The 19,133-nt window shown below is 40.5% G+C and overlaps 1 protein-coding gene and 1 long non-coding RNA gene across 4 annotated transcripts; one reads left to right on the top strand and one right to left on the bottom strand.

Moving 5' to 3' along the window:
- The first annotated feature begins 307 nt into the window (after positions 1–307).
- Positions 308–4,928, top strand: LOC115149685 (uncharacterized). The gene is made up of 2 exons (XR_003866940.1): positions 308–954; positions 4,053–4,928. It is a non-coding gene; the product is annotated as an uncharacterized LOC115149685 (long non-coding RNA).
- Positions 3,173–18,808, bottom strand: LOC115149647 (uncharacterized protein KIAA0754-like). 3 transcript variants are annotated; one of them, XM_029692594.1, is made up of 11 exons: positions 8,150–10,159; positions 7,930–8,011; positions 7,679–7,748; positions 7,402–7,513; positions 5,869–6,066; positions 5,010–5,670; positions 4,033–4,250; positions 3,870–3,926; positions 3,667–3,766; positions 3,394–3,567; positions 3,173–3,274 (listed from the first exon to the last, which is right to left on the bottom strand). In XM_029692594.1, the coding sequence occupies exons 1-10, from the start codon at positions 8,162–8,164 to the stop codon at positions 3,395–3,397; spliced, it is 1,686 nt and encodes a 561-aa protein (XP_029548454.1). In that variant the 5' UTR covers positions 8,165–10,159; the 3' UTR covers positions 3,173–3,274; position 3,394. The 3 variants fall into 3 exon arrangements, 1 of the variants encoding a protein (XP_029548454.1); XR_003866907.1 differs by lacking the exons at positions 3,173–3,274; positions 3,394–3,567; positions 3,667–3,766; ... (6 more) ...; positions 7,930–8,011; positions 8,150–10,159 and adding exons at positions 12,216–12,245; positions 18,251–18,408; positions 18,669–18,808; XR_003866906.1 differs by lacking the exons at positions 3,173–3,274; positions 3,394–3,567; positions 3,667–3,766; ... (6 more) ...; positions 7,930–8,011; positions 8,150–10,159 and adding exons at positions 17,564–18,408; positions 18,669–18,808.
- Positions 18,809–19,133: the final 325 nt, after the last annotated feature.

Here is a 19,133-nt window from a genome sequence, read left to right as displayed (position 1 = left end):
GTTGTTTTGGTTACATTTACGGTAACACCAGCAGAAGTTCTACAGTGTGGTGTAGTAAAGAGAAGAAAACACTAATGTGGTTTACTTGTTAACCTTATGTTTTCCTTACAGGGGGGGATTTAAATTGAGGGGGGAGAAGTGTTATAGTGTGGACACTATATAAATAATTACATGGTTATTATTGGCATTAACCTTGACCTTTCCCCTTTGATGATGTCATCACCAAGAGTGAGTTCTGTGCAATGTGATTCTACTACCGGCTGAGTGGGCTATATAGTTCTGTTATATTTGTACCTGGCAATACACCTTTAGGTTTGGGTTGAAAGTAAAGGAAAGTAATATCGAAATGCGTGTGGGCATTCCTTGTCAAGTTACTACAGAGCACCAGCCCATATTCCTGGAACGGACAACGAGTGAGAGACATTGGGAGAGCAGCTAGCTAGCTAACGTTAGCAGGCTAACCACCTAACGGAGTGTAGCTATCTTGCCATTGCCTGCATTGTCGTTGTTGCCACGTGAGCAGGACAATATGAGTCGAGAGAGGGAAATGTTGTTGGATGAAATCGAACAGAGTTTATGGACTTTAACTGAGGACAATTTACGGCACTTGTGTGTACGTTGTGGAATAGGAGGTGTAGATGACTGAAGTAAAAGGAAAGAGCCATCGCGCTTTGCGATGCAAATTGATGGAAGATTACTGTGAGAAGGAGGATTTAATGGAATCAGAGGATGAGGGAATGTCTTGGCTGCTTCAACTGAAAGGCGAAATCAAAGGAATGTCGGACTCTGAGGATACTGTGAAAGTCTGCCTACAAGTCCCAGCCAGTCGGCGACAGCGAACCCAGCGGAGAGACGGGAGCTGCGGCAGAACGAAAAGAAGAGGGAGGGGCTCCTCAGCCCAGCAGAGAAGTGGTCTCAGCTCCAGAAAGGCACCCACCACAGAGAGAGAATGGAGTGAGTATGTCCAGTTAGAAAGACTTTAAAATTCATGGACAGATCGGAGATCAAAATCAAAAAGATAAGCTCAGTTTCAGCAGCCTAGAACATCGTATTGAAAATGGACGGAGAAAAGGATACCATGAATTAGAAATCATAGAAGCAGTAATCAGAGCTGTGAGCCCAGGGCTTAAGATGAGGAGTTATCTGGGGGACACATATCTTGAGGACACATTATGCAGAGAGGGATGCTACTGAACTGTATCACAAGTTGACTAAAGCAACACGGCCTTGGACTTCCTAGTCCGAGTCTTTAACCTGAGACAGAAAGTGTTATATCAGCCTCAGCTCGTGCCCAATCAGGACTGAAATATGGCACAGTTAGTCAAGAGTCAATGCCTGCAGGCCATTGTTACAGGATTAACAAATGATAATGTCAGGGCAGAGATGAGAGTGCATCTCCAGAATATTAACACTAGTGATGAACTGTTGCTTGAGAAAATGCAAATTGCCCAGGGCAATGAAAGCAAACGCATGCAAAAGGCCAGGATTTCCCGTAAGCTCACACTCACACGAGTGAACGAAGTATAGAGTGAGGATAACCGGGATAGAGGAAAGGAATGTGAAGAGGCAGAGCCCTCACAGACCACAGTCCGAAAACAAAATAAATATACTGCTCAAAAAAATAAAGGGAACACTTAAACAACACAATGTAACTCCAAGTCAATCACACTTCTGTGAAATCAAACTGTCCACTTAGGAAGCAACACTGATTGAAAATAAATTTCACATGCTGTTGTGCAAATGGAATAGACAACAGGTGGACATTATAGGCAATAAGCAAGACACCCCCAATAAAGGAGTGGTTCTGCAGGTGGAGACCACAGACCACTTCTCAGTTCCTATGCTTCCTGGCTGATGTTTTGGTCACTTTTGAATGCTGGCGGTGCTTTCACTCTAGTGGTAGCATGAGACGGAGTCTACAACCCACACAAGTGGCTCAGGTAGTGCAGCTCATCCAGGATGGCACATCAATGCGAGCTGTGGCAAGAAGGTTTGCTGTGTCTGTCAGCGTAGTGTCCAGAGCATGGAGGCGCTACCAGGAGACAGGCCAGTACATCAGGAGACGTGGAGGAGGCCGTAGGAGGGCAACAACCCAGCAGCAGGACCGCTACCTCTGCCTTTGTGCATAGAGGAGCAGGAGGAGCACTGCCAGAGCCCTGCAAAATGACCTCCAGCAGGCCACAAATGTGCATGTGTCTGCTCAAACGGTCAGAAACAGACTCCATGAGGGTGGTTCGAGGGCCCGACGTCCACAGGTGGGGGTTGTGCTTACAGCCCAACACTGTGCAGGACGTTTGGCATTTGCCAGAGAACACCAAGATTGGCAAATTCGCCACTGGCGCCCTGTGCTCTTCACAGATGAAAGCAGGTTCACACTGAGCACATGTGACAGACGTGACAGAGTCTGGAGACGCCGTGGAGAACGTTCTGCTGCCTGCAACATCCTCCAGCATGACCAGTTTGGCGGTGGGTCAGTCATGGTGTGGGGTGGCATTTCTTTGGGGGGCCGCACAGCCCTCCATGTGCTCGCCAGAGGTAGCCTGACTGCTATTAGGTACCGAGATGAGATCCTCAGACCCCTTGTGAGACCATATGCTTGTGCGGTTGGCCCTGGGTTCCTCCTAATGGAAGACAATGCTAGACCTCATGTGGCTGGAGTGTGTCAGCAGTTCCTGCAAGAGGAAGGCATTGATGCTATGAACTGGCCCGCCCGTTCCCCAGACCTGAATCCAATTGAGCACATCTGGGACATCATGTCTCACTCCATCCACCAACGCCACGTTGCACCACAGACTGTCCAGGAGTTGGCGGATGCTTTAGTCCAGGTCTGGGAGGAGATCCCTCAGGAGACCATCCGCCACCTCATCAGGAGCATGCCCAGGCGTTGTGGGGAGGTCATACAGGCACGTGGAGGCCACACACACTACTGAGCCTCATTTTGACTTGTTTTAAGGACATTACATCAAAGTTGGATCAGCCTGTAGTGTGGTTTTCCACTTTAATTTTGAGTGTGACTCCAAATCCAGACCTCCATAGGTTGATAAATTGGATTTCCATTGATTATTTTTGTGTGATTTAGTGTTTCCTTTATTTTTTTGAGCAGTATACTTGTCTGTAATGTAAAGCAATGCAGAAGCAATAAGCATTGTAAATGATGATAGAACACATCAAATTAATGTGAACATGAGGACACAAAGGAGAGATTTAATTAAAAGATCATGTTTTAATACATTTTTAATGCTGAATATTGGCAAATCCACTCTGGGCAAATGGCCTGTTGGACAAAAATAAAAAATAGTTAACATCCTTGCTACTTCAGCCATTTGCTATGTTAAAGTAAAATCTCAGTTAATGATGAAGGATACAATTTGGAAGGATTTTCCAGAATCATACCTCAGTAGGGTAGAGTGTCAGGTGGCACAACCATTGGTGCCATGAGGTCGAAGTGTGAAGGAGGGAGCAAGCCAGAGAGCTGTCTAGGAAGCAGTCCAGGACCATGGCTTGGAGGCTTTGAGTTGGTCCCATCATTGTCATGCATTGTAGGGTATCTGCTGCCCCATAGACCTGCTGGTAGTGGGAAAGGTGTTAGCAGGGGACCACCAGGGACATCTATGATTGGCTGACACAGTCTTGGTTAAACCACATGTATTCTAAAGCAATATTCACCTGCTTTCATAGAGTAAGGATTCACTCCTTTGGGGACACTGCCAGTGTTCCCCTGATATCCATAGGTCCCCATCGGTGGAGGTGGTGGTACACACTTGTTCTGTAAAACACATCAACACATTTTCCAAATTGTTAGTAATATTATCACAGTTGAAATACAATGGTTGTTCACTGTTTTTATTTCTTTGAATTTAAGTGTGTACCTCAGCCTTGGGCTCAGTTTTGTTAACCCATCTGTGCAGAGTTGGATCCCAGACAATCTGAGGAAGAAGATATTAGCAATGTGAAGCAAGCCACAAATTGTCTTTTTTTTAATCCACTCAATTGTCTCTACATAGAATAAAGTGTTAATAACCAGTTCCTTACAGATCTGTCTTTGTCCTCAGGTAGGTGAACCTCCTTCTTATTAACTCTTCCACTCCCAAAGACCCAGCTGAGCCAGCCTCCACTGTTATTGTGAACAGCAGGGGTCTCGGGCTCAGCCACCGGCCGGCTGCCAGTCTGGCACTGAGGGTTGGCATCGGAATGTTCCGGCTTGGTGATGGACATCATAGCAGGATGCTCAACATATCTAAGTCGGACATCTGTAATAAGTGGGAGAAGTCAGGCCACTCTGCTCATGTCACCACACAGAACAATTACTAGCTGCCAGGTAGAAACGTCTCGCTCTGATACTCTGTTACAACCCAATCTTAACCAACACGCAGTCACAGGGATTACTGGGAGGTTACTCCAGGACTCTGCGATCGCATTGTTTTGGTTGCAAAATCAACAATTCCCTGCATATTATGTGAGGGCTTACAAATTTGACCAATCACCAAACTATTTCTGAATAAAATAGTCACGTCATCACAATATTATTGCATAGAACTGACCCATTACCACAGTACAAAAAGAGGGCTCGCAATTTCAACCAATCACCGCACATTGACTGCATAATATGGTTCAATCAAGCCAGACGTCAACACAGTTTTTTCCTTGTCAGCGCATTTTTGCAACAAATTGGACAAAACAATTGCATATTGCTATGCAAAATGTCATAATTGTCGCTGCAAAATCTAGCATATTTATCAGCTAATATCCAAAAAACCCATGCGAAATCCTGGAGAGATTCACCGGAATATGAAAATGTATACACTCACTACTGTAAGTCGCTCTGGATAAGAGCGTCTGCTAAATGACTAAAATGTAAAAGTAAAATGGAGCTAAACCTGTTGTATGGAGAAAATGCATGAAAGTATTACAGCTATATACTCACATGAGCCATACATTTAATCTATCACAACTTATTCTCACGCTATCACAATGGTAATTTCTTTACTAATTAGGTAAGGTTAAGTGACCTCTTCTCTTGGAATAGAAATCCACAGGTGGAGTACATGCTCCACCATCCCATTTCCACAGTGGTGCCACCATGGGGATGATGGGAGGTGGTTGTGGATGATTGTTTCCATTCTTCACAGGGACACTGGTTGTGAGGAAGATCTCCTCCCTCTCTGCAGGGACACTAGCCTTTGGGACGATCCACTCCCTGTGCGCAGGGACGCTGGCCTTTGGGAAGATTCCTTTCCTCTGCGCAGTGACACTGGCCATCAGGAGGATCAACTCCCTTTGTGCATGGGTGACGTGTGATGCTCTGAGGATCTTCTTCTTCCGCGCAGTGATAGAAGCTGCTGGAAGAATCCCCTCCCTCTGTACAGGGATGAGGCCTGATGCTCGGAGGATCCCCTCCTTATGTGCAGGGATGAGGCCTGATGCTCGGAGGACCTCCTCCCTCTCAGCAGGGACACTAGCCTTTGGGACAATCCCCTCGCTGTGCGCTGGGACGCTGGCCATTGGTACGATTCCCTCCCTCTGCGCAGGGACACTGGCTGTTTGGAGGATCCCCTCCCTCTGTGCAGGGATGAGGCCTGATGATCGGAGGATCTCCTCCCTCTGTGCATTGATGCTGGCTACTGAGAGAATCCCCTCCCTCTGTGCAGGGACACTGGCTGTTTGGAGGATCTCCTCCCTCTGCGCAGGGACACTGGCTGTTTGGAGGATCCCGTCCCTCTGTGCAGGGATGAGGCCTGATGATCGGAGGATCTCCTCCCTCTGTGCATTGATGCTAGCTTCTGAGAGAATCCCCTCCCTCTGCGCAGGGACACTGGCTGTTTGGAGGATCCCCTCCCTCTGCGCAGGGACACTGGCTGTTTGGAGGATCCCCTCCCTCTGTGCAGGGAGGAGGCCTGATGATCGGAGGATCTCCTCCCTCTGTGCATTGATGCTAGCTGCTGAGAGAATCCCCTCCCTCTGCGCAGGGACACTGGCTGTTTGGAGAATCCCCTCCCTCTGTGCAGGGACACTGGCTGTTTGGAGGATCTCCTCCCTCTGTGCAGCAACTTCGGCTGCTGTGATGATCTGCAGGTATAACATAGAGCATATAGTAATTCCCTAAAAAATCAACCACTTGGAATCTATAACATCATTGACACATACACTGAGTGTGTTAAACATTAAGAACACCTTCTCTTTCCGTGACATAAATTAATCAGGTGAAAGCTATCATCAGTTATTGATGTCAATTGTTAAATCTTCTTAGTGTAGATGAAGGGGAGGAGACAGGTTAAAGAATGATTTTTAGACAATTGAGACATGGATTGTGTATGTGTGTCATTCAGAGTGTGAATAAGCAAGACAAAAGATTTAAGTCCCTTTGAACAGAGTCTGGTAGTAGGTGCCAGGCGCACCGGTTTGTGTCAAGAACTGCAAGGGGGGGGCAACTCAATAGGTGTTCTTAATGTTTTGTTCACTCAGTGTAGATCAATCCCTAGCATATACTTTCATTTGTATGTGTACTGATAATGTAAATACACAAATTATATTAACGTTATCTACAATATATTATAATACCGTAAGCTTCCCTGCTGCAGGGGCATTTCCTCCTACAATTTTAAACTGATTTTATTCACTTAAGCAATATTTTGTATCTTTGTTAATTTTCACATTTATTGTGTTTGGAATGGCACTGTTACTACAGCATTTCATGTAAGTATGTAGGACAATTACCCATAATGCTCACTGACTGAACATTCAAAATTACCATGGCAACTATTGAAAAATTCACATGCCATCGGAAACTTGGAACCTCAGATTTGAAATGAATGTAAGTTATTAGTGTAGAGCTTCCTACTGGTTGATTCTCATACTTCACAAGTGGGAAACTTGAAATCATCATTCCATAACGAGTTAGCGAGTCAGAAATGTCAGAATTTCCTAGTTCCGACTTGAAGGGCCTTCTATGATGTAGGGCAGGTCAGTAACCAAATTATTTTACTGTGCCCAGTCGCACACAGACTTTTATGGTCACACAAGTTGCCACCGGTGGATTCAAAATGAGTAGCCTAACAATTATTTACATGGCCCCAGGTACATTTGCAACCAAATAATTTTTCTGTGAGAAATCAATAATAGTTGCACACATAGGGTAACAATCAGCAATTGACAGTGAGCAATGAGCAAGATAACCATAGACGGGAAGTTGACAATAGCTTATTAATAGTGTAAATACATTGTATTTCTATGGTTGCAGTCCTCTAAGATTGAATTGCATTGAATTGAATTAATCAGATCCAATGATTTACCGCCCGTATTGTGGGGTACCGCTAGTCATCATTATTATAATCACCATCTCAATCATTATCACCATAACATCATAGACTTATTCTTCTGTATCTGAGACTCATCTGACACTACCTTAGATATGGCAGTCTGCAACTCAATACACTGCCCCTGCAAGGTGTTCAGCGTCCCCTGCATGTGGTTAATCGACTGCTTAACATCGTTCAGCAGGATCTGAATCTCAAGCCTGCAAGAAATCAGGTGGTTCAGCATACTGCGATGAAGAGAGGCTTCAGACCATGCCCATAGGACCATCTATAGGATTCTTTCTCACTTAACACCAATCTTATTAGGAATGTAACTTTGTGCAGAAGATGTTACTATAGAGTTATTTAGAAGAGAAAAAGTGTACTTTGTCAGGCGCCAAAAGGATGATGGGATGTCTCCCTGCTCCAGTGAGCTCTGCTGGCAGGTCTTGCTCTCTGTTGGAGGAACGGGAGCCAAATTAGAAGAAAAATATCTATGGTTGTTCAGCAATGAAACGTTCATGTCATAATGGGGATTGTCCTTCCCTGTGAAAAGAATAACAACAGCTGGGGTTTACTTTCTCACTTTTAGATAATGTAATACAATCTTTAAACCCATCAGAAGTGTAGTGCTTACCTCCATGAAAATATTGGCCCCTGTTATTTTGGGCTGCATTGCCCCAAAGTTGACCACTAGTTCCAACTTGTGATGAGAAGGTCTTGATGAAATGATCAGGTCAACATTTTGTTAGACATTTCAGAGATAGCATTAACAATTGTACATGAGACAGTGCTTCCAGATATTGAGGTATCTTCCTTCTGAGGTATGTAAAAAAATCTGGTGTGTGAGTACTCACATGAAAGGTATCCATGATTCTAGATTAAGCCAATCATGTATGTGATTACCATCCTATGGGTCAGCAATGGAATGATTGCTACACAGCTTTCAGGCGACTTTATGTCTTGGGCCTGGATGAATCATTGAAATACAAGTAATATTGTGAAGTTGTGATGCATTATTGCCATTGTAATTTGGAATATTCCATCAAAGTTATTTGTTTTGACAGTCAAAACAACTAACTCTTACAATTAATCACTTGACTTGAGTAACTTGAGTTGACGGAAGTAGCAACTTTATATTCTGACCTAAACACTGACTTGTGCAATACCTAATGCATCATCTATGCATGTTATTTGCTCATCATAGTATATAGCCGAGGATCTCATAGTCCCAAAACGGCATTGGCCATTGGACTGCTCAGTCAAAACAACTAACTTTTACGATTAATCACTTGACTGGAGTAACTTGAGTTCGGAACTAAAACATTAAAAGTATGCTACAGCTTGACGCATATCCTTACCTTGGACAAGAGTATCCAAAAGGACTATCCAGTCGTGCGTGAAGATACCTTTAGGCAGATAAAAGCGCGGTACGGGTTGAGACACGCTCGGTAATGTGAATCTGTAACACTGATATAAAAGCACGTTTTCATTTATAATTTACACTGTAGAATGAACTGCAAGCCAATCAGAATCTAGTTTAAACAATACCGTGGGTTCCATGGAACGTCACAAACATATTAGGCCACTTGCGTCACAGATTACAGTCACTGAACATGGGTTTAATAGCTATATTGGCTATATGTACAGTATATGCACATCGTATTGAATTGAGATTACATTTACTGTACTTATGTAGCCTAATCCTATGAGGATCATATGTCAAATGTTAGAATCATGGCACATGAAAACATCATTAAATTGACTGCAGATTATAAAATTCACTGTGACACAATATCCATGTAATTTCCATTAAATTACGTTGAACCAACGTGGAATAAACATTGAATTGATGTATGTGCCCAGTGGGAAGTGATCAATTCGAAATGATTGAATACATACAGTATTACAAAGAAAGGGATACAAAAATTGCTCCGAAAAGCTCGAAAAAGTCTCATTTCCCTGGGCCACCCAAAAGTAAAATGTATGTACGCATTACTGTACATCGTTTGGGATGAAAGCGTCTGCTTTCAAATCTCTGACTCTCACACATATTTACAATCTCGCGATGTTTATTTCTGGCGCTTTCAGTTTGCGGGATTTTGTGAAGTAAATGATGCGCAGGAGAGCTCCATGAAATCAGGGACATGGTCAAGATGGCGACATGAGAGGGTGGAACATTTCTAGCTGAGGAACAATTTTAGGGTTTTCTCACAAAGTATAACGTTTTTTTTGTTGTTGTTCTTTTTCGATGTAAATGTAGTTTTTATAAGCCTATAAGCCTAATACAAGTGACCACAAGGCAATGACAAAACGCCTTTCACGTGCCAAGGTGATATACTTCAGCATCGGACAGCGCCCATGCACTGAAGTCTTTCAGCAATAACAATACAATACATCCAAAATGCGACAACAACAAGAAGTGCATTTATTCCATATGCATAATCAGACAACTGTGCATTGGTAATAATGTTTCGGATGAAATGGCTATCACAACGTCCAAAATTAAATTAATAATATCCAAAGTGCATCCACAACGAGAAGTGCAATGTATTCAGCCTATGCCTGTTAACTGTGCACACACTTGTAAAACGAACTGGCTATAATCACAATCTTAGTGATTATATTTCTATTGCAAAAATACTTGTAGGCCGACTGGCCGACAATATGCATGCGTCTTCTTTTTTAAATGTATTATATATTTTTTTATTATGAACACAAACAAATACAAAAAAAAAACAGAAATATACAAACAAGAGTACAAAACCTAAGACAGGGGTATTACATATCAAGATTCATTTTCAATTTGTTAAATACTTTTATGGTGAGTATTGCTTTTTTGTTGTTTACTGATCATTTCAAAATAATATTTCAATTCTATCTTAAATAATGTGAAAAGGGGTTTGTTCTCTGCCCACTTCATTTTATGGATAAAGAATCTTCCATGAAAGATAAACAAATTAACAATGAAAGTTAAATCAGGGTCCATATCATTTGGTTCAATATAAAACATAATATAGTCTTTCAAATTTACATTAATAGTTGTTTCTTTTAAACTAAAATCTTCTAACTCACACCAAAATCTTCTGACATAAGAGCAGCCCCAAAATAAATGGTCAAGAGTCTCTGGGTCACAATCACAAAATACACATTTGTTATCAATAGCTATTTCAAATCTGTGTATAATAAAGGTCTTTACAGAGTAGATTCTATGAATGAGTTTGTATGATACTTCTTTCACCTTATTAGATATACAATATTTACCAGATAACAACAAAACTTTGTTCCAGTTCACTTGTCCTCGGGCTGCATTCCAGTACATTTTAACAGAGGGAATAGTAACATATTGACAGTTTCCTTATATACATGTTATTACATTTATAGTTTACAATGTCAATTCCTTCTAATTGTATTGAGGCTACAAAATCCTCAACAGTTGCACTTGGTAGTATTGTTATATTCTCCTAAAAGAAGAATAGCACCTTTAGGGACAGCTCTAACAACAATTTGATACTCCTCAGGAGTGAATGTAACATTGTGTGTTCTAATAAATTCTGGATAATCATATAATTGTCCATCATTGTTCAGTAATTGTTTAACCCAAATAATGTTGTTGTCAAACCAGTTCTGGAAAAACAAAGACTTGTTTTTGTATTTTATGTCTTTATTATTCCAGATTGTATACCTATTAGGGGAAAAATTGTGTTTGTACATGAGGTTCCAAGTTAGAAGTACTTGTTTATGAAAGTTTGCAAGCTTAATAGGGATTTTACCCACATCAAAGTTGCATTTGAGTAAGAATTCTAGACCACCAATTTGTTGGAATATTAAATTAGGGATGATATTCCAGATGCAATCCTTATTTCTTAAATAGTTTTGCATCCATTTAATTTGAAATATTATGAGGCTTAAAAATCCAGAGCATTCAACCCTCCCTCACCTTGGGTGCTACATATTACCGCTTTTCTAAAATAATGTGGTTTATTTGAAGTTAAATCATTTCGTATCAACCATTTTAGTTACTGACAGAGGAACATCCAAGGCAAGGGAGGTATAAACTAATCTGGACAGACATTCAGATTTTGATAAAAGTACACGTCCAGATAAAGAAAGATCTCTTAAAAACCAGGAGTTAAATCTCTTTCCAATTTTCTCTACAATAGGAGAGAAAGGTTGCGACGGCGCAATACCATCTAAGTAGGGGCAGAGTGAGTAGTGTTGGAGGAGAGCGAAAGGGAAAAGAATACAAGGTAGTGGTCGGAGACTTGGAGGGGAGTTGCAGTGAGATTAGTAGAAGAACAGCATCTAGTAAAGATGAGGTCAAGCGTATTGCCTGCCTTGGGAGTAGGGGGGGACGGTGAGAGGGTGAGGTCAAAAGAGGAGAGGAGTGGAAAGAAGGAGGCAGAGAGAAATGAGTCAAAGGTAGACGTAGGGAGGTTAAAGTCACCCAGAATTGTGAGGGGTGAGCCATCCTCAGGAAAGGAACTTATCAAGGTGTCAAGCTCATTGATGAACTCTCCAAGGGAACCTGGAGGGCGATAAATGATAAGGATGTTAAGTTTGAATGGGCTAGTGACTGTGACAGCATGGAATTCAAAGGAGGAGATAGACAGATGGGTCAGGGAAGAAAGAGAGAATGTCCACTTGGGAGAGATGAGGATTCCAGTGTCACCACCCCGCTGACCAGATGCTCTCAGGGTATGCAAGAACACGTGGTCAGACGAGGAGAGAGCAGTAGGAGTAGCAGTGTTTTCTGTGGTAATCCATGTTTCCGTCAGCGCCAAGAACTCGAGGGACTGGAGGGTAGCATAGGCTGAGATGAACTCTGCCTTGTTGGCCGCAGACCGACAGTTCCAGAGGCTGCCGGAGACCTGGAACTCAACGTTAGTCGTGCGCGCTGGGACCACCAGGTTAGAGTGGCAGCGGCCATGCGGTGTGAAGCGTTTGTTTGGCCTGTGCAGAGAGGAGAGAACAGGGATAGACAGACACATAGTTGACGGGCTACAGGAGAGGCTACGCTAATGCAAAGGAGATTGGAATGAAAATTAACTAAACAACTGGGGAAACGAGAGAGCAGGGCCTCCCTCACTAACCATTCACTGAAACACTCAAATATAACTATTCCAACTTCCACTTTAGAAATTATAATTGATGTAAACTACAGTGGTTCAATGTTTCCAGGAATAGGCTCAAACTTAGTTTATTCAGCTAGATAACTTGGTACAGTATTCTTCCGTGAAACCCACCGAGTGCACCGTATCCTATGACGCCGTAGCTAACTAGCATCCAATAACACACGGTTAGCACCAATACTTGGTTACAACAAACTACCAATGGATCATTCGTGTCCGTGTCTAGTTCCTTTCATAACGCAGAAGTAATTAAACGTTGGCTAGCTAACACAAAGTCAGTCCTGCTAGCTACACAAGTGGACTACACAACTCGAAAGTTCAGAAAGTTAAGCTTACGTTGCAAAAATCTTATTGACTAAAAATGATACAGTACTGCTAGCTGGTAGAGTTGGCCAGCTAGCAGTGGCTGCAACCAGTGGCTGCAACCTGAGGATCAAGAAGCTCGGAATCGTCTGTGGCCGATGATTGAGAGAGCAAGGAAGGAAGGGAAAAGTGCATACTTTGCCGGAGCTAAGGCTTTTGGTAATGGAAGGGAAATTCACGCTGACGCCTAGTTTGTTGACTGCTGGATTTATCAAGTGAGTTGTGCAGGACTGAGTTTTATTTGCATCTGATAAAACTTTATATTTCTTGAGGAAAGAGCATTGTTTGTGTGAGCCAAACTAATTTTATATCTAAAAAAAAAATTATGGCAGGGAAATTCGCACTGACACTTAAAGCTAGCTTGATGGCTATTCGTTTTTACCAATCTATGGTACAATGTTATTTGCAATTGTATAAAAATATGTATATATATAATTTAGGTCAACCACTTGCGTGGTGCAAAGGACTGTTTTTATTTGCAACTAGTAAGAACTTTTCTTTTTGTAAGACCCTGATTCGTGTGAACGTATACAAGTTTAATATTCTTCATATAGTCACTGATAGTAAATGTCCATTTCTGTTTTTTCTATTAATGCCAGGGGAATGCGTAATATTTTGTAAAGGAAATCTTTATTTTTGTATTGTAAGGGTAAGAGTGCCGACTTTTATTTCATTCAAGAAACTCATGCCTGTTCCACAGATACTGTGTTTTGGAAGTGTCAGTGGGGGAATGATATTTGGTTTTCATTTGGTACTAATCGGTCAGCAGGTGTCGCTATTTTAAAAGGCAACTTTAAGGGTCATATATTGAGTCATGAAGCAGATAATACAGGGAGATGGATTATACTATTGGTAGATGTCAACCATGTTCAATTCATTGTTGTAAATACTTATGCTTCCAATAACAAGTCAAGTAACTGTATTTTATTTAGAGACATTGAGAGGAAAATAAGTAAAATTATGTCTAAATTCCCATTGGCCAAAGTAATATGGGGTGGAGATTTTAATACATGATAATCTAGATAGATGACCTCCTAAGGATAGCAATTCTGTTTGTGAGATAAGGAATATATGTCTAAGGTTAGGTGTTCTAGATATTTGGAGACATAAGAACCCAGATAAGATTATGTTTACATGGAGTACTAAAGATTTATCTATACAATCCCGTATTGATTTCTGGCTGATATCTGAAGATATGGCTGACAAGGTTGATACAGACTCCATTGAACCATCGATTTTAACAGACCACAAAGGGATCTCAATAAAGATAAATATGAATGGTTTGTCAACAAAAAAGTTAGCAAAGGTTACTGGAAAATGAACAAGACTTTACTAGAGAAGGAAGTAGCAGGAATTAATGATAAATACTGGAATTGTGCCTGTGTTATGAATACGTTTGGAAGTTACTGGGAGCTAATGAAATTTGATTAAGGCTTTTGGCTATTTCAATGGGGAAAGAAATTGCTCTTGCCAAGAGAGAAAGAATATGACATCATAAAGGGAATAATGGATTATACTAAAAAAAGTTATCTAACTAATCAGGAATTACTGGAGCTATCATCATTGCAAATGCAGTTAGACTGTATCTACGAGGAAAAGGCCCGGAGAACGTTTGTAAGGTCAAGACGAAAATGGATGGAAAAGGGAGAGAAAAATACAAAATATTTCTTTAATTTAGAAAAAAAGGCAGGCGAAAAGACTTCCATATGTAAATTAATGATTAATAATGCTCCCAATGAAAATCTAAAAGAAATCTCTCAGCATGTTGCCCAGTTTTATCAGAATCTGTATACATCAGCCCAGCCAACTTCCAATATGGATCTTTTCTTAGACAATGTAGCAAACATTGCTAAGAAGATAGATAATGATTTCAGGGATTTTTGTGATGATGCGTTATCTGAAATTGAGATAAAAGACTGTATTAAAAGCCTTAAGGACAATAGGTCCCCTGGAAATGATGGTTTATAAGCAAGTTTTATAAAGCATTCAATGATAAATTGATTCCTTTCATTCTTGCTATGTTTCAAGAATCAATAGAAAAAGGGGAGTTACCGGCTTCCTTAAAGCAAGGTGTAATTACTTTGATTCCCAAACCTAATAAGGATACTCTTTATACAGACAAAATGGCGACCCATTAGCCTGTTGAATAATGATGGGAAATTATTTGCCCTTGGATTTGCTAAGAGGTTGAAACGAGGCTTGCATCATATAATTGATGAATAATCTGGTTTTATGCATGCTCGACACATTAGTAATAACATCAGGTTGATCTTGGATATGATTGACTATAATGACCTCATCCTTGATGATAGTTTTCTTATGTTTGTTGATTTTTTTAAAGCTTTTGACACTGTAGAAAATGAGTTTATGTTCAAAGCAATATGTTTTTTGGGGTTTGGTGACTATTTTTTGAAAGCAGTCCAAACTTTATATAGTGGTTGTACTAGCTCTGTAAAATTAGCTCGCGGGACATCCCAAAGATCTGATATTGGCCGTGGCATTAGGCAGGGCTGCCCAATTAGTCCATTTGTATTTTTATTGGTTACTCAAATTATGGCCTTTCATATCAAGAAAGGGAATTTATGGTGTTTTAGCACTTGGCAAGAATTTAAACTATGTCAACTGGCTGATGATACCACCATATTTTTAAGAGACAGGAATGAGGTTTCTAAAGCAGTTTCCTGTATTGAAGACTTTTCCTTAGTTTCAGGTTTGAAAATTATTTTCAATAAGTCAGTCTTATTTCCACTCAAGGATTTTGTTTTACAGGAAGTATATGGTATCCCAATTCAAGATAAGTTTACTTATCTTGAAATTGTTATATCCAAGGATGAAAAACAAAGGAGTGAATTGAACTTTAACCCCATTATTGAGAAAACAAATAAGAAATTGAACCTCTGGTTGATGAGAGATATTTCGTTATACGGTCTGGTTTTATTTTCCAAAGCTGAAGGGTTATCCATATCGGTTTATGTCTCGTTATCACTTGACTTACCCCCTAAAATTGTAAAGGACTTAGATAAGATTCTTTATCATTTTATTTGGAGTAACAAGCCTCACTATCTACGATAAGATATTCTCACTAATACCCAAGAACAAGGAGGTCTTGAGGTTTTAGATTTCAATACTCCAAATAATACTTTTAAAATAAATGTAAAAAAATTGGATTCTGAAGTATGTTAAGAACCAGAACAGTATTTGGAATGTCTTCCCTAAGTATTTATTTGACTCTGTTGGTGGTTTAGAATTTTGCTTCGATGTAATTTTGATATTGATAAAATCCCAGTAAAGTTGGCCAAATTCCATAAGCAGACAATTCTAGATTGGATGTTAGCGTATAAACACAAATACTTTTTATGGAACAAAGATATATGATTTAAAAATAAGTATTTTTTATAACTGGTTTGAGAATACAATTATTTTGGTTGGTCAGTTACTGAATAAGGATGGATATTTACTCTCATATGGGGAATTTCTTGATAAGTTTAAAATTCCAATTACCCCGAAAGAATATGCAATTGTTTTTGATGCGATTCCAAGGGGCGGGTTGTCTCCTTTAAATTCCTCTGTGGTTGATGTAACAGATTTACATGAAAATATATTCATTGGCATTGGTATTGGTAGAGCATGGTGTTTGCAACACCAGGGTTGTGGGTTCGATTCCCACGGGGGGCCAGCACAGAATTTTTTTTTAAAAAATGTATGAAATGAAATGTATGCATTCACTACTGTAAGTCGCTCTGGATAAGATGACTAAAATGTAAATGTAAAATAAATGTAGTAATAAACAGATTAGGAATATTGTTTATGATACTACAATTCTCTCAGCAAGATTCTTTTGGTCAGATATCTATGGTGATATACAATGGGGGAAAGCATGGAAAATTGCTAACAAATATTGTATCAGTAACAAAGTAAAGGAAGTTTCATTTGAAATGTTACATAGAATTTATCCTGTGAAACATGTTTTGGAAAGATTCAAGCTGTCACGACCGTCGTATGAATAATTAGACCAAGGCGCAGCGTGAGTAGAGTTCCACATTTTAATAATAGTGAAACTTCCAAAAACAACAAAGCTATAACGATCGTGAAACACGTAGCGCACATAGGCACTCACACAAAACAATATCCCACATCGCAGGTGGGACAAAAAGGACACACTAAGTATGATCCCCAATGAGAGGTAACGATTATCAGCTGCCTCCAATTGGGAACCATATACACACACCAACATAGAAATATAATACCTAGAAACCCCCCTAGTCACGCCCTGACCTAAAACACCATAGAGAACCCCGAGGGCTCTCTATGGTCAGGGTGTGACACAAGCTGAATATTGAATATAACTGTGATTTCTGTGGAATGGAAAAGGAGACCATTTTGCATTTGTTTTTTACCTGTATTTATAGCAGAATGTTTTGGATTGACAAACAGAATTTTGTTACAAAATAAATAGGACCGGTTGTACTATTTAATGGTTTTTATATAATGATTTATTTCAGAATTTCTGACATAGATAAAGATGTAGCATATTTAATTCAACTGCTAATAATACTAGGTACATGTCATATTCACAAATGCAAATGGTCTAATTCAAAACCTAACTTTTTTCACTTTATAAATGAGTTTAAACAATATGGCATCACTAACTAAAATGAAAAACAAAAAGGCAATTAAAACTTGTAGTCTTAATGAATATGATTTGTTTGTTTAGGATTCCTGGCAATGTAAATAGTTTGTTAGTACGCTTGTTTGCATGTGACTATTCCTCTTTTGTTTGATGATATTTGTTAATAAAGAAAAGTAAAAAAGAGTGCCCTGTAAAAGTTGAAGTCATATTGAACAACTACCAGAGAGAACCTTCTCTACATAGGAATTGCATACCATATTTTTTCCCATACATCAAAATAATACTTTATTGTCAATCAGCAATTACTTACTTAGATAAGGCCTCAACAAGGCCCCAGTTAATGGTTGAAAATAACTTATGTCAGTGCCAATGAGTTACACTGAGTGTATAAAATATTAAGATCACCTGCTCTTTCCATGACATATGCTGACCAGGTGAATCCAGGTTAACGCTATAATCCCTTATGGATGTCACTAGTTAAATCCACTTAAATAAGTATAGATAAAGAGGAGGAGAAAGGTTTAAAAAAATATTGTAAGGCTTGAGACAATTGAGACATGGATTGTGTATGTGTGCCATTTAAAGGGTGAATGGGCAAGACAAAATATTTACATGCCTTTCAACGGGGCATGGTTGTACGTGCCAGGGGTACCAGTTTGTGTCAAGAACTGCAATGCTGCTGGGTTTTTTACGCTCAACAGTTTCCCGTGTGTATGAAGAATGGTTCACCACTCAAAAGACAATTTGACACAACTGTGGGAAGCATTGGAGTCAACATGGGCCAGCATCCCTGTGAATGTGTTCTACACTCAGTACATTAATAGTATTGGTACCGTGTTCTTGCCGTAACCTGTAAAGCTGGAGCAGCCTGCGAGGCAGGGGGAGGTGTAGGTGATGCCATTGTCTGAACACACAGGGTCCCACTCCCCAGCCAAGCAGGAGCAGTCTCTGTTACACTCTGACAACAGGCTGCCATCGTACACCAGGGGACCTGGGGGACTGAGAAAATGGCTGGGAATAATGATGTTTAAATAATTGTGTCTGAACTATCATTGACATAGGCACAGTGACAAAACAGCCAGGAATCCTGGCTCAGTAACAACCATACTGTATATTCCCACAAGAGGGAGCCCAGGAAGAGGCCCATGTGTGTTTTGGTCTAACTCTCCCTCATATTCCACTGATCAAAACTTTTGTTTTTATCAACCCACACACCCCCCAACCAACCAACCAATCAGATGTCATATTTACCCGTTGTAGGACACGGTCAGACCAGCCACCTTAACGTTGTCACACTTAGTGCCAGACTGCAGAAGGAGGAGGAGGTAGGCCATGAAGGAGGTGACGAAAGACAGCTGGGCTCCAGACACAACGCCAAGCTTATACCTCTTCATCAGTAGACCTCCCAGGAATATCCCCACCGCACCCACAGGCAGGTTCACCTCACCTGGAAAAGTTATACTCACACGTCTTTAGTGCTGCCAGTGTGCTGGAGTTTCATTTCCACTCATGTTCAACAAACCTACAGGGGATGGGAGAGAAACAAAAAAAATAGAATTTAATGCCATTCAACATCAATACTGACAGGATGGAACATTTCAGTTGGAGCATGTCCATGTTTCTATGGCTTCGTTAAGACAGGCAGCCCAATTCAGTAGTTTTTTTGAGTAATTGGTATTTTGACCAATCAGATATGCTCTGAAAAAGAGCTGATGC

The sequence above is a fragment of the Salmo trutta genome, chromosome 15, assembly GCF_901001165.1.
Source record: "Salmo trutta chromosome 15, fSalTru1.1, whole genome shotgun sequence".
NCBI lineage: Eukaryota > Metazoa > Chordata > Actinopteri > Salmoniformes > Salmonidae > Salmo > Salmo trutta.
Note: the sequence above shows the minus strand (reverse complement) of the source record. Positions and strands in the feature narration are given on the sequence as shown.